Source organism: Melospiza melodia, chromosome 3, assembly GCF_035770615.1.
Source record: "Melospiza melodia melodia isolate bMelMel2 chromosome 3, bMelMel2.pri, whole genome shotgun sequence".
NCBI lineage: Eukaryota > Metazoa > Chordata > Aves > Passeriformes > Passerellidae > Melospiza > Melospiza melodia.
This window is the reverse complement of record NC_086196.1, coordinates 129,008,474-129,026,740: the sequence shown is the minus strand read 5'-3', so window position 1 is coordinate 129,026,740 and position 18,267 is coordinate 129,008,474. Positions and strand designations below refer to the sequence as shown.

The 18,267-nt window shown below is 37.3% G+C and overlaps 1 protein-coding gene across 1 annotated transcript in view; it reads left to right on the top strand.

The window, feature by feature from the left end:
• The window catches only part of MMS22L (MMS22 like, DNA repair protein), an 88,223-nt gene that overhangs the window by 30,687 nt on the left and 39,269 nt on the right, over positions 1 to 18,267 (top strand). The window contains exon 14 of the mRNA XM_063153043.1: positions 754 to 1,263. Coding sequence (XP_063009113.1) covers positions 754 to 1,263 — 510 coding nt within the window. The remainder of the gene's footprint in view (positions 1 to 753; positions 1,264 to 18,267) is intronic.

The window sequence follows — 18,267 nt, the reverse complement described above, 5'->3', positions numbered from 1 at the left end:
GCATTGTCCTGTCAGCAATGCAGATAAAGTTTCAAAACATCTTCCTACCTGGAGAGAGGTTTCTCTTCCAAATGCCTCAGTTTCTCTATTTTCTTTCAAACCTGTCCATACCATAGGTGAGCAGTAAAAGTTGATATAGACTTTGGCAAAGCACTGTGGAGAAAAGGGGTTTTCCAACAGAAGTCTTCTTTTTACTGCAGTGATAGTTTGGTAGGTGAGACTTTGATCGCTGCAGCACTATAACGTAATAGCAGAAACCAGTAGCTGATTTCCAGGTGGAAATGAAGTTTCCAGGAAAGAAGTTGGTGTACAGGAATGGTTTGCTGCTGCAAAGAGATGCCCCTTGACAGCTCCCTTTCCTAGGAGCCCTCATGGGCTAAACTTGATTGATTTGGAGGTATAAAGGGAGGACATCCATCGCAGAGTAGTAGTAGTAACATTGTAGAGTAGTACCATTGTGCTCAGCTTGGTACTAGAGGTTGGATAAGGGGGAAGGGTTTGGCTGCACCTCCAATTGGAAACAATGTGTTCTTTAAATCAAAAGCAAAAACTGAGAGCATGTTTGTTCCACTCATCGTAAGAGTAATAAGACATAAAGAGTATTTAAAATTTAAGGGTTACTGGAAGAGGGTAACCATAAACTAAAAGCATGAAAGTGCAATTTTAGTCACTCGAGAAGATAGAAAATTGCATACTTTAAGAAACTTTCTCTTTCCTGTTTTTTTTTTTTTTTTGTTTGTTTTTCTAATGTAGAATTTATTCCAAGTTCCATCGGAAAAGAATGCAGGAGCTGACAGAGGTGGGGCTGCAGAACTTCTTTAGCCTGTTTCTTGTGCTGGCAATTATTGTGGAGACAGAAGATATTGTGAGTCGGGTGCTGGATCTTTTGGATTTCCTGACTCCATCCTCCATCACCACAGCTAGGAGAGCTCTCATCTGGAGAGGTCATTTTGCTTTCCTTTTAATTTATGTTGAGAAGAATATGGACATCAGTGCCCTGGCCGAGAAAGTCTCAAATGCTTTCCGTGAGAAGGCAAAGGAGTTTTTAGTGACCAAAAATGACCCCACACAGAGACAAAATCTCTGGACTCTGCTATCAACCTACATTGATGGGGTCCAGGAAGTGTTTGAGACCAGCTGCTACTTGAGCCTTTCTGAGGAGAAGTTGCTAAATGATGGCTTTACTATGCTGCTGCCTGCTTGTCGAGGAGCTGAGCTGAGCATGGTGCTGAATTTTCTTCAGGTTGTTCTAGCCAGACTTCGGTAAGTTATTTGGTTAAGTTGTGGATTTAGACTAACATTTTGTTTTTAGGGTTATACTGTAGTTCCTATTAATTTTTTTACCAAAATTATATAAATGGAATGAGAAATCTCTGAAGGGATATGAATGGTATGTTAAATTTCAAAATTCACCAATACTTCAGTGCATACAGAATCTTTGAAATGTTTCCTTATTATTTCAGGAGATTAGGTTTGACATCCAGATGTTTTGTTATGAATTAGTGTCTCTTTAGAAAGTCATCCAGTTGCTTCTATTTCAGAAAATATCATCTTTTCTTTGGTAAAGGAAAACTGGAAATTGTCTCTGCTAATTACATTAATTGGAGTGTGTTGTTTTTTTGTTTTTGTTTCTTCATTGAATGTGTTCTGTTTTTCAGACTTTTCATTCTATTTTTTTTCTCTTTTACCAAGGTTGCATTCAAATTCTACAGTTATGGAGATTTGAATACATGTCTGGGGTTCAGTAGGAAAGAAGGAAATCATATTTTACCACTTTCAAGCAATTTTGCTTTGATGTACTAGTTCATTCTTCAACATCCACAGTGCCCTTCAATAAGCATATTTTTTTCTCTACTGATGCCTTTGAGAAGCAGTCCTCCAGTTTGAAGCCCAAACTGGTTTTTTTTTTTTATAGGATATTAAGAGGTAGCTATTGATCTGCCATTACTTCAAATGTGCAAGACTGAAATATGTGTAAAGAGCTGTGGAAGAGTACATAATAGGAATTCTGAGGCCCATATGCAAGATCTCTCTTTAAGTAGGTTCTTTGTTATTGTCTAGTAGTTTGACTGCAGCTGTCAATAGCTTATAGATCCAAAGACAACTGTTTTTCAGGCAGTCTTTTGAAAAAAGATGAAGCACAAAACTAAGTTTAGTTGATTTATTATTTATTATTTCAGTTCAACTGAATGTATTTCCTGGAATAAATTGGAGACTTCAAAAATACTTTGACATTTTCTCTATTAGCTAATAGACAGCATTTGTTGTGTTGTTTTTAAAGATGAAATAGAGAGAAATTTCAGAGTGGTGAAAAAATTGCCTATTTTTATAACTTGGCATTATTTTTAAGCTTTCCAGGACTGGGGCTTATGTGGCCCTCTTGTAACACAGAGAAGAGGGCATGGAAGTTCAATCTAGACTTCTCAGGTCATCACAGACAAGGTACAGGACAGTATTAGTACCTTCTTTTGCAAAAAGTAGTTCTGCTGAAATATTTGAATTACCGACATGCTCAAATAGTAATTGGTATGAGAGAGATTTTTAGAACCTTGCTTTTAACAGTTATTTCAGTTTCTTTATTTATACATTTTTGTTACTGCTACCACCCTATTTATCCTATCTTCAGAGGAATTAAATTCCTTAACACTTATGAAACACTTTGATCTTCAGGTTGTTTGGAACAGGAAAATGTTAGTGATTTTCCTGCTTTGACAGACTCACTGAAGTCAATCAGTCAGTCCCCTGTTTTCATGCAAATAAAACAGCACTAAAAACATTTTTTTGGTTCAGAAGATATGGATGGCTTTGTGCTAACCAGATGCTAAAATGTTACTGAATTGACCAGACTGATTAGGCCTGGTCTATTTTCAAACTCAGAAAAAGATGAGATGCTTGTTTTTAAAATCCAGGCTTGTATAAAATAGTATATCATACATACTTTCATAATACGTATATACTTATACTTTCATAAATGTAATTTTTCTGTACACTGTACTCTCAATAATTTTATAACTGTATGACAGGGAATTTACAGGTAGGAAGGAAGTGAGATCACTGATTAAAGAGACAAGCAGCTCCCTCTAGGCTGTTAGGAAATAATAACTTCATATGTTACTTTCTGTTAACCCCAGATGATGGCTCACAGGAGCATTCTTTATTGCTGATTAAGTAGCATTATGAAAATACTGACTTGGTTGTGTTAACTAAGTGCCTCAATATTTAAAGCTTTAAATGTCAAATAGTTTTAGCAGTCCCCTTTAACATATCTTGTTGGATTGCTGGAATCTCATTCCAGGTTTCCCAATTGTTTTTATTTGAGGATACTGTAAAAATTCCAGTCTTTCATTGTCAGAGTGAGGTGTAGCCAAAAACTCTTCTTTAATTATAGCTATTCATGCTGCTGTGGTTAAGGGTCTGTCAGCATTTCCATTATAAACCTTTATTTTCAAGGGTTTGTAACATAGCAGTGAAAACTTGCTCTGGGCTAAAACTCGGCATACAAGGATTTGAAAGTGCACTTGTTTTCTTTCTTTCTTTTTTCTTAAAAGACATCTGAAAAGAGACCCCCACCTTCACTATTTTTACACCACAGTGTTTTAAAATAACCCTTTCCAGCTTTTTCTTGTGTTTTTCTTGTCTTCTAGAAAAGTACAGGTAGCTTTTGATTGTTGTGTTTACCTATGTTTAGACTATTTTAAATAAGGTTTCTTAAACCAATTTTTTTTAATTGATTGTTATCACATTGATTATTTTGTGATCGATATATTTAAATAGAACTATGTGTTGGCAGGAGAATTCATTTTATCAGTTTTTGGTACATGGTGAGTGGGTAATTGGAATCAAATGCTACTTGCTGGCACTTGCAAATATTTGATCTTCATAGTAAGATTCACTGTGAAGTGTAAGATTTGTGTTTTAATACAGTCTCCTTTTAAAAAGCATATAAAATAAACAGCAAATAGTTAAGAAACTCCCCTAAACAAAACATGTGGTGCTTCCTTCCTATGTTTACTTATTCTGCTTCTAGCTCAGACATTAATTTTTTGCTTTTTTTCCCCTGTTTTTAGACAATGGTTTAAAATCCTTATTGTTTTGTTTTGGTTTTATTTTCTTTTTTTTTACTGAAAGGTAAATGCAGGATGTTTGCCCATGTGTGCTTTCATTTGTTCCAGATCTCTAGCACTATCTGTCATCTCAGTGCCTCATGGCACAAAAAGAAGCCCTAGGTTAATAAAAATACAGGCATTAAATAGATTTGACAGAACTTGCTGTAAAAATGGATACAAGGCTCAGAGAAATTGGCTGTAGGTGCTGGCACTGCAATATGTTATACTTAAAAGAAGTGTTTGAAACATGCTAAAATGTCTTGTATTGTAATGGGGTATTGCTTTGACATGAGCTTTCTCTTATTATTGTCATCCTGGCATTTGGGTTTTTTTGGGTGTTAGCACAGAGTTACAGACTATAAAATGTGAGTAGATATCCTGCTGTGCTCCAAACATCTTTGCCTAGTTTCAGGGAGATTCCTGTAGGAGAATTGAGATTCCTGTAGGAGAAATGAGAAGTATCACTAACCTAATACCATAATAAGTGGTAATTTTACTTTGAAAACCATTTTTGTGCATTTGTGCCCATTGATACTTTCTTGCTAATTTTTGAAAATTTCAATGTATAAATTTTATAAGCTCTTACAGCAATATCACCCAGGTAAACTGTCTCTAGTAGAAAGTTAGATTAATAATTGGGCCATGGGTAACAGGAGAACTGAATGTTTCTATCTGTTTGAGTGTGTTTAGCCTTGAGGTTGTGAGAGAAACCACAATAGGAATGGATTATCCAGTATATCTTTGCTATGGAAATGTACAGTCATTTGTAAATTTTTTTTGAGTTATACTTGCCATCAAAACAGCCTGTGGGAAGCTTTTTTGAGACCAACAGAAGCATCTCTCCCCCTCTCTGTTACTGTGTAAGTCAGTAGATAAGCTCAGGAGGAGAATAGAAAGGTCCACCCTCCTTCTTTTCTTCCCCCTCAGGGGTTAGAGTGTTAGTCTTTGTAAAATCTTTTTTCTGATGTTGAGCTTCTGAAAACTGTATTCAGAAGAGTTTGGAAGATCATGAGACTTCACTTACCCATCCCATCCTGCGAGGATATTTAGAGCTGCCAGCTGTGATGTCCTGATAAGCAGAGAAGGCAACTCTGTGACTAAGGCACTGAACTGAGAGTCAGAAGATGTTAGTTTAGCTCTAAGATCTCCCACTCTTAATGAACGACTACTAAAAGTTGCTGTGAACTTTGTTCACCTGTGTGAAAAAAAGGACATAAATCCTTCCTTTTTCACTTTGCAGCAAATATCCTATGCCTGGGGAGCAAGCATGCCTTGCTATGCTATCTTGAACCATCTGTTAAAGTATTTCTACTGGTTATTTTTGAAGTTCAGGTATTCCATTAACAAAACTGGTGTTTAAATGAGTGTGATGAAAATCTAGTCTCTAAATGCTCTCATGCATGAGAAGCAAGCACAGATTTAGAAAATAGCAGCATTTTGAGAGATTTCCTATGTCTAAATCCTTAAAAATAATCTGTTACCAGCTTCTGAGCAAATAGTGTGTGTTCTTAGCTGCAGTTGTTGCCTTAAGGTGTGGCTCTGGTAATTAACACTGAATTTTCTTTTCTTCTTACTTTAAGGGATTTGAGGGTTTTTTCAGGTTTTTATTGGAGACAAAAATAATGTTTTACAAATTTGTCCCTTGTATTCTGACCTTCAAAGCTGACTAGCTAAAACTAATGTGTGTTTTGATTGTTTCTTTTCTGCTCTGAGAGTATTACTGTGTAAAGAAATGAAATGGGACAGCAGCATGCACTGGAAATGTGTCCCTAAATACTTTGCATATAGAAAGTTCCTGTATATGTCTGTCACTGGTTCAGATTTGCAAGAATTTTCACCTCCCCTTCTCAGTGCCCATTTTCTCAGTGCCCAATCAGTAGGTGGACACGTGGAAGTTGAACAGTTGATTAACATTAATTTCACATTGAGGTTTAGGATGTAATAGAGAGCATCTGCCTTAGAAGGAGGGCAGCAAGGCTGGAAGGCATGTCCTGTGAGGAGTGCCTGAGGTTTTGGGGCTTGTCTGGTTTGGAGAAAAGAAGGCCGGGGCATGACCCCCTTGCCCTCTACAGATTCCTGAGAAGGGGAAGTGGAGTGGGACGTGCTGAGCTCTTCTTCCTGGGCTCCACTGACAGGACATGTGGCAGTGGTTCAAAGCTGCACCAGGGGAGGGCTTAGACTGGACATTAGGAGGCATTTCTTTGCTGAGAGAATGGTCAGGCACTGGAACAAACCTAAATAAGTGGTTGTTACTCCACGCCTGCCGTTGTTTAGGAGGCAATTGGACAATACCCTTAATAATTTACTTTAGCTCTTGATCAGCTCTGAATTACTTAGGCAGCTGTACTAGACAGTCACTTTACATCCATTGTATTATATTAGAATATTGTATTGTAATAGAATATTCCGTTCTACTGTTCTATTCTAGAATCACTTTGGAACGAACTGAAACATTAAAAGCTATCAAAAAACCTTCTATTTGTTGATACCCCAAAAATGTCAGTCTTGGTGCACACCCAAAGCTAAAGAAATTCAAGTCTAGTACTCAGACATGAATCATAAAGATACACAGTTCAATCCCCTGTGCTACAGATGGAAACACTTTTTTATTCCATTGTATCCATTTTATCTTCCAAAAATTAATCCACATAAGCTTTCTGTAGCCTACCTGACAACAGTACAAGACTTCTGTTGTGAAAGAGTAAATCCATGAAAAAAAGAGTAAAACCATATCCAGGTGTACTGAGAGCCTGCTGCTTGGGACCCTGCAGTTGTTTAGAGAAATACGTGCTCCCTGAAGGACATAAAGCACAGATTTGTTTTCTGATGGAAGTGTCTCACTTCTGAAACTATTTTCCCTAAATTAACTTTCATCTCGGTTTTCCTTTTATTCTTCACATGAGGTGTGAAAATGGCTTTTCATATGGAGTGGTTGTTTTTTTTTTTTTTTGTTGTGGATGTTAAACAAAAGAAATATTTTTGCCAATAAAATCATTATATGCAAGTAGCCTTCTAATCTCTTAATTTTGATTGTTTCTTCGTTACTTTACAAGATCTATATTTCTTCTCTCTTTAGGATATCTCATGTCAGATTTAAGGCTTATTTAAAATGAACAGAAAGCTGAAGCAATTTTCTTTATTCCATTTCAGTCTCCTAAGGCCTATTTCCCCCTGGTGAGCTCATAGCAACAGGGGGGTTTAAGGGAATTCAGCTTTCTGCAAATTAATGTCTCACATCATGAAAATTCAGGACCTTTTTTTTTTTCTATGTCTTGAAAAAGTAATACAGTGAGTGCGAGTATTATTTCTTGCCAGCGGGTGGAAGATGAATGATTTTGTCACAGTTTTACTGCTTGATGAGCAGTGTCCTGAGGGTCAGGCTTAAGTCTGTGTCACTATGCTGCTCATTACTCTTGAGCTAAATAAGGGCTGATTGGATCTAAATTGCCTAGCACATGGGCCGCAGATGAGCTCAGTGAGTAGGGGATGACCTGCTATTCAGGCTGGGAGTAACCCCGGTGTGCAAATGCTGCATTAGAACACCGTGGGAGAATGAGAGGCTACCGACCGCTGCCAGCAAAAGAAATCGAAATGTAAAAACTCTTTGATGCTGCAATGTTAGAATTTGAAATGTAGGAAGTGACAGGTTGATGGTACTTATCAGCTTTGGCTGGATTAGAGAACAGTGTCATCTTGCTTATATAATGACAGAAGAATGAAGCTCGCTCCCAAGTACTTTGCTGTGCGGAGCCGCTGCTGGCAGAGCCGATGCTGCCTCCTACTGCCAGCCTGCGCGGGAGGATCAGCCTGCCTGCCCAGCTGTGCCCAGCTGTGCCCGGGCTTCCTGGGCCCTCAGCCTCTTCTGATTCTCTAATCAGAGACCTGACTGATTAAAGAGCAAGTGTACATTTTGGGACAACGGCAAACCCCTGTCTTGGATGTGTCAAGAATGTTTAGATGAGTCAATTATGTGCACTGAACCAGACACATCTGGCTCTGCTTCACCCAGAATATTTCCCTTTGTGCTCTTCTCTCCATTGCTAGCCCCTGAGATGGGAGTTGATATCTCTGGAGAGGAGAATTAATTTGTGCCTATGTGTTTTAAAGAAAGTTGACCTTTAAAGTGAAGGAAAAAATCTGAACTAGCTCCAAGGAGAATCCTTATGCTAACCAAACAGATAAACGTACTTGTCTTAATGGAGGAAAATGAAAAGCAAGGAAAGCACCTGCTGGGTGCTGGACAAGACAACATAGATTGAAGCACTTGGTGCAGTTCTGAAAGATTCAGTTCAGTGGTTCAGTAGAACAAGCTTTTGGGTTTTGTTCTCCCCCACCATCACTCATACTTTGGCAACTGGGTAATAGCTACAGTGATGAGAAATAGCCACTTGCTTCGTTTTTTTCCAAATTTGTTTCAGATTCACTTACTGACAGCTGTAGCCTACCAGCATCAACTCTTGCTACCAACTTCTAGGACTGTCTAATCAGCAAAAACAATTTGGTGTGTTTTCTTGAAAGCAATGACCAAGTGAAGAGAATGGATTAATCTCAATACATTGTGTTTTCTGTTTACTCTTTGGTGTTTTTCTGGGTATATACTGTTTGATTCTTCGTCCCCTAGGATGCTTTTGCTTATGATTTAATTTCTTCTTGGACATAAACAATTTCTAGTGTACTCATTCCTGAGTATTCTAAGCAAAAAAAAAAAAAGGCAGAAAAAAGAAAACAGCAGCCTTAAAAATACAAACAATTTTTCTGTAAAATGGTGTGACTATCGGAGTAGTGTAAGACTTCAGTGTTACTTTTGTAATCTTAGTATTATTATAATTAGTATTTAATGGCATTTGTTCAGATCACTGAAAATGAAGACCTGTTTAGCACAAGTAGTTGTACTAGACGCAAAAAATTAGGATTTGTGTTTGTATGTAGTCAGAAATTAGAGAGTATTTCTGTGTTCAAATGGAAAGTAAAGCCAGAATTTAAAATTACTTTGATATTTTGAAATAAATTACCATCAACAAGAGGAAATAGGGAAGGTCAAGTACTGAAATTAGGAAGAACACACAGAAATAGAACATGGAATGCTTGACTTGCAGCCATATTGTCAAAATGGGGAGGTGAGAGAAACAGGGTTTCTCCACATCTGGGGTTGTTTGAAGTGAGGTAGCTGCCATTTCTCTTAACCCCATTTTTGCCTTTTCTTGTAGACTTTGCTGCCTGCCTGCTCAGCACAGATTCCTGCAAGGTCCAGTATTGTCCCTGCGCTAGCACAGTTGCCACCTAGTGCAGGGGGAAAAGCTGGAATTGTTTGTGAATTGGAATTTTTTGTGAAGTGGATTGATTCCCTCCTATCTTGCAAGGAGTGTGAAGTGTACCTGGTACTTCTGCTTTCACCTCTGTTTACAGGATGTTTATTTATGTGAGTTTCTAAGACCATAGTATCTGCAAGAAAATCTCCAATTTGACTGATAGCTATTGGCCAACTAACTTTTAACAGTGACATTTTTATGCACACAGCCTGTGTGATATTACAAAGCAGGGCCTAATATGACTCTGCTTTAGGAAAAAACAAAAAATAAAAGAAAATATTATTGTGAACTGTATTAATAAAACTCCTGCAGGTGAGAAGAGCTGCTTATTCTGTCTTTAGTTGTTTTGTTCTGTATGCAGTTCTGGATATGTCATTTTTACAAAATATTTATGAATAAATTGAAAATTGGAGAGAGTCACAGAAATGAATGACTAGAGTAGGCAGTTTGTGTAAGTTTGGAAGTGATTTCAGCTAGGAAGAGTTGAGGGGAGACATGCTTGAACTCAACCAGTATGGAAACGAATGTTACAGGTTTTCTGCTGTTCTTCATGCTACTGAAGACAGAATTGGTTAATTTTGGACAGAAGTTCAAAGTGGTTATTTAGAGTAGGTTGCAAATGTAGCACTCTTGCAGGCTTCAAGAGAGACTTGTGGAACCAAACTTACTTATTTTCTTTTTTTAGATCTTTTTAAAATTTCCCTGTTCTGTTGGAGGAGAAAAATTGAACCTGTTTAGTGCTACTGTAGTCTACTTGTTCTTGGAATTTCTGGGGTGAGAGTGTAAAGATGGCTTCTACTGTATGCATTGGACAGTGGCCCTGCTGAAAAGTGTGATGGGTTTTTGGTGGTTTTGTCTTGAAATCTGTCTAGAAAATCACTTTGCAAATGCTTTTTTAGGCATTGATACAGATGTGCATTGCCATGTTCTATTTGGCTTGGAGCAAGTCCAAGTGTCACTAATTAATTGCCTGTGGCTAAATGCTCCAGCTTTCTTTACAGTGGCACTAAAGCAGGGACAGTGAAAATGTGTTTAATGGGAAATGAGCCCAAAATAGTAGGCCACCATATATATCCTCCCTAAAAACAAAACTGGAAAGAGGAAGGCATGCTCTGCAACATGTTCGTTGTGCATCATCTCAGGATCTTGTGGGGACCTCTTCTAACATGTCTGTTTTTGGGAGAAGCAAGTAGAGAAAGGTAAAAGCAGTTTGTGGTTTACATAGTTGCCTGATAAGCTGAAGGTGCTGTCTAGTCCCTCTTTCACAAGCAGAAGGCCCTGTTTATCTCTAATTGGGGTTAATTAAAGCCTGAGGGCAATACTGAGGCCCTGCCAATGACTGTAAGGTACAGACATACTCCAGGCTGCAGCCCCTCACTGTAGGGAAGGGGAGGTAACCATGGGCTTGTCACAGGCGTTAATAGTGCACATGTGCTAATGCTTCTGAAAACACAGGCATGATCTTATTTTTGTTCAGATAGTTCTGTTCATTCATTAATTTCTGGCTGTTACCAAAGAGTTGTATGAAGTGTCTGGTTTAACGTGCATGCTTGTAAATCTGTGTTAAGAGGCAGAAAGCTCCTGGCTCTCTCTGTGGTGGTGCAGGGGCTGCACAGGCAGCCACAGCAGCCATTATGCACACAGCAGGAGCATCCTGCTGCCAGGGATGTGTCAGCCTTCACTGAGGGCAGGAGAAGGGAAGAACAGGCAAGTACAGATGTGCTTGTCAGGACAATGAGGTTTCCTTCTACTGCTTTTTGCAGTCTTGTTTTCCTTACAAAAAGTCAACCATAAGAATAGAACAATATTTTCATTGATATTCTTTTGTTTTTCTGGATGTGAATATATTGTTTAGCTATTGGGGATGTGCCTTTGGAAATACCTCAATAAGTGTTCCACATGTCTGCCAATTAAAAATATTTTAGGGCTGCTAAAGATTTGCTCCCAGGGAATTCCTCTGATTCACACCATACCTATTTATATTGAAGGGATATTCTACAACAGCTTGAACTGGTGAGGAAAAACTGTGTGTATTTGTCCAGTGTGTTACATTTATGTGGACTTTTGTATTGGGTGCAAAGATGACATCAGAAAGATGTACTGCAATCATATCTTAAATAATAATTAACTGTAACACAACCATGATCATCCAAATATCATAGGGGAGAATGAATATATTCAGACATTCAAGGGATTTTCCAATATAATTATTAGGCACTGGGAGCTGTGACCCTGTTTAGGGTAACAGGGAGCTGTGGTTAATTGATGCTAGGATAATCAGATTTTTGCTGTTTTATTGTCCTGAGATCCTAGGCTTTGCAAGAATGTGTGTGCATGCACTTAGGAAAAGAAAGAAACCCCAAGCATACGAAATTATAAGCCTAGAACTGAACCTTGAAGTTATGCTTACATTATCTTGCCTTGCTGTACTGAATTACTGCTATGATTATAAGTGTTGAGAAATCATTTATATTGTCTGTAAATCATCCCCATTTTACATCACAGTGAAAATTCAATACATCTTGATTCTGAGTAGTTTGTAAAGGTATCTATTTTCCCAAGACATGAAAAATTACTATCTTTTTCCAAGTCAAACTCAAAAATTGAAGGTGTTCTTTTCTTGCAGCCAAGAAATTTTTATTGTTTTCTCTCCTGAAAGAAAACTTTTGATATGTGTACAGTCTGAATGTTACGACAGAAAATACAGTGGATGCAGTCCCCCTTGAGCTTCATTGTCTTCTCCAAATTTAGAATGTGAGATAAGAAAATGGCATCAAGGTGCACCAGGGAAAGTTTTGATTGGGCATTAGGAAAAAGTTCTTCATGGAAAGGGTTGTCAAGCGCTGGAACAGGCTGCCTAGGAGGTATTTAGAGAAAGGAGATGTGGCACTTGGGGAAATGGTTTACTGGTGGACCTGGCAGTGCTGGGTTAATGTTTGGACTTGATGATCTTAAAGGTCTTTCTGACCTGAAAGGTTCTATGATTCATGAGGATGAAAACAGAATTTCATTTCATTAAAGTTCATTATGAAAGTGCTTCCACTGCACTGCTGTGATACTGAACCTCTGGAATTTCTAACAGCTCAACCTGCCAAGATTTGAAGATTAGGTGCAGCATTGCTACTGTCTCTTACTAAAAGTTTGTCTCTCGCTCTTTTTTCTTCCCTGTTCTCTTTTTCCTGCTCTTTCTTGAAGCAGAGTAATTTCTGAAAACTCTTCAGCAATCCTATCTCCATGTAAATTAATACTGTAAATTGTGCTACTAGTGAGGGTGGAGGGGAGTAGTAAGAGTGGGTGGGGGGAGAGAAGAATTAAAATCATTCCAATAAATGGTTTAATTTATGCCTCAGCAGTTAAGCATGCTCCTGGTTAACAGAAATACCCTTCAGCTACACAGGATTTGGGAGGGTTGGAGGGCACTCATTTGCACATAAATAGCCATTAACTGATAAATTCCCAGAGGTCTCCTGTTGCATGCTAGTGGTTCTGACCTACTTAGCTAGCTTAAATTTGTTTTACAGAATTATTATAATTCCATCCTTGGTACTTAAACTTTGTGATTAATGCATGCCTCACAATACAATTAAAGTATAATTACACAGTTTTACAGTTTGCTATCATGGTGTTATTATTATTACAAAGAGCTGGATTTTGCAAATATTAGAAGAATTAGAGTTCTGATACCCATCACTTTGCTGTTATTAAGTGATTATGTTAAATGGGACCCCTTTATGTCTGAAGAATGAAGTGGAGAGAGGGGAATCATTAACTAGCACATCAGATGGTTTCTAAGTGATTGAGGAAGAGATGTGTGGTGAGTTTTTTATACATCTGTACATGATAGATGCGAATACCTTTTGTTCATCTTTGCCAGCTGCCTATGACATGCTTTAGCACATCTGTGCTGTAGTGCTTGAAAAAGTTTAATACTAAACATCTCTGTAATCTGTTAAAAATCATTTGTGTGTGTTAAACTTTGATTTTATTCCACTTCATTGAATCTTTTTATTACAAGAACTTTTTTTCATGTTCTTTTAAAAAAATGAGCAGCCAGATACAGATGTTCAATAGATCTATGCAGTGTAGGGTAGGGTGTGTCTGCAAAGATGATACAGATGTTTCTCTTGTGCTCTGTAAACCCAAACCAGTTCTCTGTGAGGATCTTCCTGACTTTTCAGTTTGTGCATGAATGTGCTGCATATTTATACTGGCTGCAAATAGCAATAAGTCACAAACACTGCTATTTTTACCTTAAGGCTTACCTGGCTGTCCTTATTTTTCAGACCAAACTTTTTTTCTCTGACTACTACTCATTACTCAAGGAGTGATTCAAGAATCAGTAATGTTACTTGAATATGACCTTAAAAAATGGGTGCTGTGGTGCATAATTATTATTACATCCATTTTCTTTGTTTTTTCAATGCAACTGTTTCAGAAAACTTAAGTCTTTACATTACTATAATTAGCAATTAAAAGGACTGAAAAATATTTAAATAATATTTTCCTTATTCCATTGTAAGTAAAAAAACCTAATTTTACTTTGTTTATCTATGAATATGTGATATATTGCAGAGTTCACTGGTGGGAAATGGATCAGCTGATGCATTTTCTGAATTACACATTCTGTTCTTCTAAAACTCTAAGGTTATACTGTAAAATTTTTTATCTATAACTGCAACTGGAGTGAAAATTCCAAATGTGATACAGAAATCAAATGTGGCACCTTCTAGTCTTATTTGATCCAGTGCCTTGGTTTTCATTTTTGCTTAGTTTAAAAAGACTTGTTGCTTATGTGGTTTTCCAGTTTTCCTAAGTTGTGCTATTCATTTCTTCAGCAATGAAAATATTTCTTCTTTTTAATTCCAGAGAACACATAGAGTAAAAGATAAATAGAAATCTTTTTCTTGGAATTACTGCCTTTCGCATCTGTATTTTTTTGTCTGTATTTATGCTGCTACAGTGATATAATCTCTACTTTTGCTGTTATCATTTGAGCTCAGAAAACATTGGTCATTATTACTGATGCATGGAAGCATTCAAACAGGTAGCCAGTAATTATGCTTGGAAGAGTGTACTATATTTCAAGGCTCCCTACTTGAATATTCGTGAATTGGTTTTATTTCTAGTCTTTAAAAAAAATACTGCATTGAAGCGATTTAAATCATTTTCATGTGGCACTGCAAAAATGCAAAGGCACATTACCAGAAAGAAATGGTCAGCAATAAGAGCTGTTTTGCAAAGTTGACTTGCAACAGCTACAACACTATGTGGAGAAAACAGTTATCCTGTAATAATAAGACTAATGAATTCAGAAATCCATTGATTGAACTGGCTCTGGGTAGATTATGTGCAGGCTTGCTTCAAGGAGAGGAATTTATGAAATGTTTGCCGCATCCAGCAAGCACTGCTGCTATAATACAGCTGCCTCCTCAGTGGTTTGCTTTGATCCTGTGGAATGAAAGGACAGGAGGATCAGCTCAGGTCTAAATGAGATTACAGCTGGTTCGGCAGCTTATCTGGTCTAATGCCAACTAGTGTGGCTTTGCACGTCCTAAGGGGTTTACAACAGAAACTGTTTATTGAGTATCATCGGTTTACTCAACACAAGCAGGCTAATCCTTCCCAGCCTCAGCATGTTGTAGGATTGTGTATGAGCCAAACCAAAAGCTGGTGCAGCCAGGGCCTCCAGAGCCCTTTGTCTCGCTTCATATTGATTTTTTTACCTGTGTTAAAGACAGTAAAAAATAAAACCAATAACCAGCCCTATTGTGAGCAAAAGGTTAATCTGAGCTAAAAATCTTACAAAAGCATCTTTTAACCCTAGAAGGGATGGTAGCCTTTCTCTGACTTTTCACTCAAGGGATTTTCTGGTTTAGGGCTTTGAAGAGCAAAATAAGGAAAACAGCTGCAGCATTTAACTCTGTGTCTTGAAGCTGTCTCTGAATTCTTTCAGCAGCTGCATAGAAAACTTTTGAAGTTATTTGTGACATTATTAACAATGTGTTGTCTACCTGTGGTAGGTGATGCTGCATGGCAAGGCATGACATGCTGAACATAGGCAGAGTAGTAGGAGCTGAAAGATGTTCCAGGGCTCATGCTGTTTTCCGCTATAGTGGCTTTTATGTAAAAAAAAATCGGAAAACACCTTCATCAGCTACTTTCTCAGTGAAAAAACAAACACTGAAAACTAGGCAAATGCATCTTAAGAAATTAAGAAACAAACAGGCACATAAAATCAGAATGTTTTAAAAACTTATGTGCTGCGAGTTTTCAAACAGCATCCCTGTCTGTTTTGATACTAAATACAATACAATATTGCAAAACCAGCACAATTTCATACAATCCTATTTTATTGTGCTTATTTTCTATCTGAGGTGAGTCTTTTGGAAGGCATTACAGCATGTGTTGTTATAATCAAATGTTTTTTATAGTATAGAAAAATATTAGATTAAGCTTCAGGAAGCCTTGCACAGTACTAGCAATACATTTACACTGAAAAGAAACATGGTAAGTTATCAAATCTACATTGTTGGAATTATTGCTAAATACTTTTTTTTTTTGTATTGTGCATATTATTGGGACTAATTAAATTGCTTTTGCCACAATGTGGAAAAGAGAATTTGTTGGCACACCTCTCTGTCATCAACTACATGTGACAGACTTAAACTGGAAGGCTGTTGATTGCCATGTAAAAGAAAAGATGACAATAACTTGAGGAATTATGAATGGCTCTTTTCTGTTTACTTCACCTGATTGGAATGAATGCCTATTTAAGCTATATGTAAGCAAAGATGTTACCATGGACACCATAGAAGCATTAGGGGTGTCCTGTGGAGAAATTGCTATTAATGTGAAATATAAATGTGAACTTTAGTAATACTTAAGCCTAATGGATAAGGTGTGGACAAGTTTCAAATGTAGTAATTGTTCATTTACTTGTATTCTGTCAAATCTGGTCTTAAAGCTATAGGTTGCTCTCATGAAGTGTTACACTTTAGCATGTTTGAAGATAGAAAGTATTGTCGGTGATTGCTTAAAGTCTGTTCAATCATCTGAACAGTGCAAATCACAGCATTTTGTCAGACTGTGAGAAGTTTTGCCTGGATAATGCTTCCCACACACACAGGTCGCAAGATAAATTATGTGCACACTTTTACAGCCTAGCTGGTGCTGGAAGTTAAAGGGATGCCCAGTGGTAGAACTTGTAAAACATTTTCCTGTTAACACTACCAGGCAGAATTGATGTTGTTGATGGTACCTTTGATCTAATAAATGATCAGTTTTAACAGTGATTTTTACTGTGTTTCAGAGGGGATGATGAGCTAAGTTTAGCAAGCCTGCCATTCTTTCTGGATGACTGATTAGCTCTGTATTATGCAGTGTTGGGAACAATGTTACTATGGGATGTTTTGTACCCATAGTAATCACCTCCGCTAAAAAGATGTATTACACAAACAGCATCCTTTCCTGCAATAGATACTCCATAAGGAACAAAATTGATTTTGCAAGAAGGAAATGAAATACTTTGTTTTGGAATTTGGAAACAAGTTAGTTCATTATCTCGAGTACAAGTTTCCCTACCTTCCAAAATTTGTTTTCTCTCTTGAGAGGAAGACTTTCCTAAACCACTTACAGTGTATGACTCTGAGCAACTTGTTAGAGAGTATCCATATGCATATGGGTTTTGGTTTTTTGCAAAGACAGCTAGAGAAGCTGGAGCAAGAGAGTTTCATTTTAGAAAAGAAAAACTTCATTTGAACTACAGTTCCTCTCTTTGTTACAGTCTTGTTTTAAATTAAGAGTATTTTTGAAGTATTTTTCAAGCTTCCTGCCTTAAAAATGAGCTGTGTGATAATACTGTCAGTGTTACAGGTGTAATGGTAAGATAGGTCTGTTACTGGAAATTATTTCAGAATATCTGAAGAGAGAACTGTGGGTAGTAGTACTTTTAGTTGCTTTGTTTTCAGTGTTTGGGTTTAATGTTTAATATTTTAATACTCTCCTCAGGACTTTGTGCAGTTATCCTCAAAGTCCATTTCACATCTCTGATCCCATCAGAAAATTTAAACTGAGGTGGCACCAACTCAGCATATGAATATCTGCAGCCAGCATAACAATTTTACCAGTTTGTCTTTGCTTCTTTGTACTTGAGCCTGGGTGAGGACACACTCAGTGAGGGAAACTGCATTTCTGAAGCTGTGCTAGATAATGGAAGACGTTGTAGAAGTTGTCCTAAATGAATGTTTCTCACAGTTTGTTGAACTTTGGGTTTTTTTTTTTTTTAATTTTTTATAGCATGGCTAAAAAGAATTTTAATGATCTTTGCATAGCCAAATTTTACCATCACATTTCTAAGATTGTAAACTTTCAAAATTATCTGTATTCTTTCAATATATTTGAATGAAACACTGTTAGCTGAAAGAAAGTTCCACTTTAGTACAGTGTGGGTGTCTCTTCCCCAGTGTGGGGAGTCCATCCAACACTGAGAGTCTGATTAACTACTGGGGTCTGAATTTTAAGAAATTATTTGTTTAGGCTCAACCTTTAAGCATCAATTTTTATTTCAACCATCTGTACTGTGTAACAAATTACTTTTTAAAGTGTAAACAATAGTTTAGAGAAGAGATGAACCTGTCCCAATATTATAATTCTCTGTCAGCTGCTGCTGATCTCAGAGTCCCACAGAAGAGCTAAAGGCAGGATTTTGGAAATTACCTAAAACTGGATTTCAGTGCTGGCCTTTCAGCACCATTTCTTGGCATTCCAATCACACTATATAGTTATTGTTTCTCATGAAATTTTTTTCTGAGGAAAAAAAAGACAGTAAGGAATTGGTAAAAAAGACTTAGCTT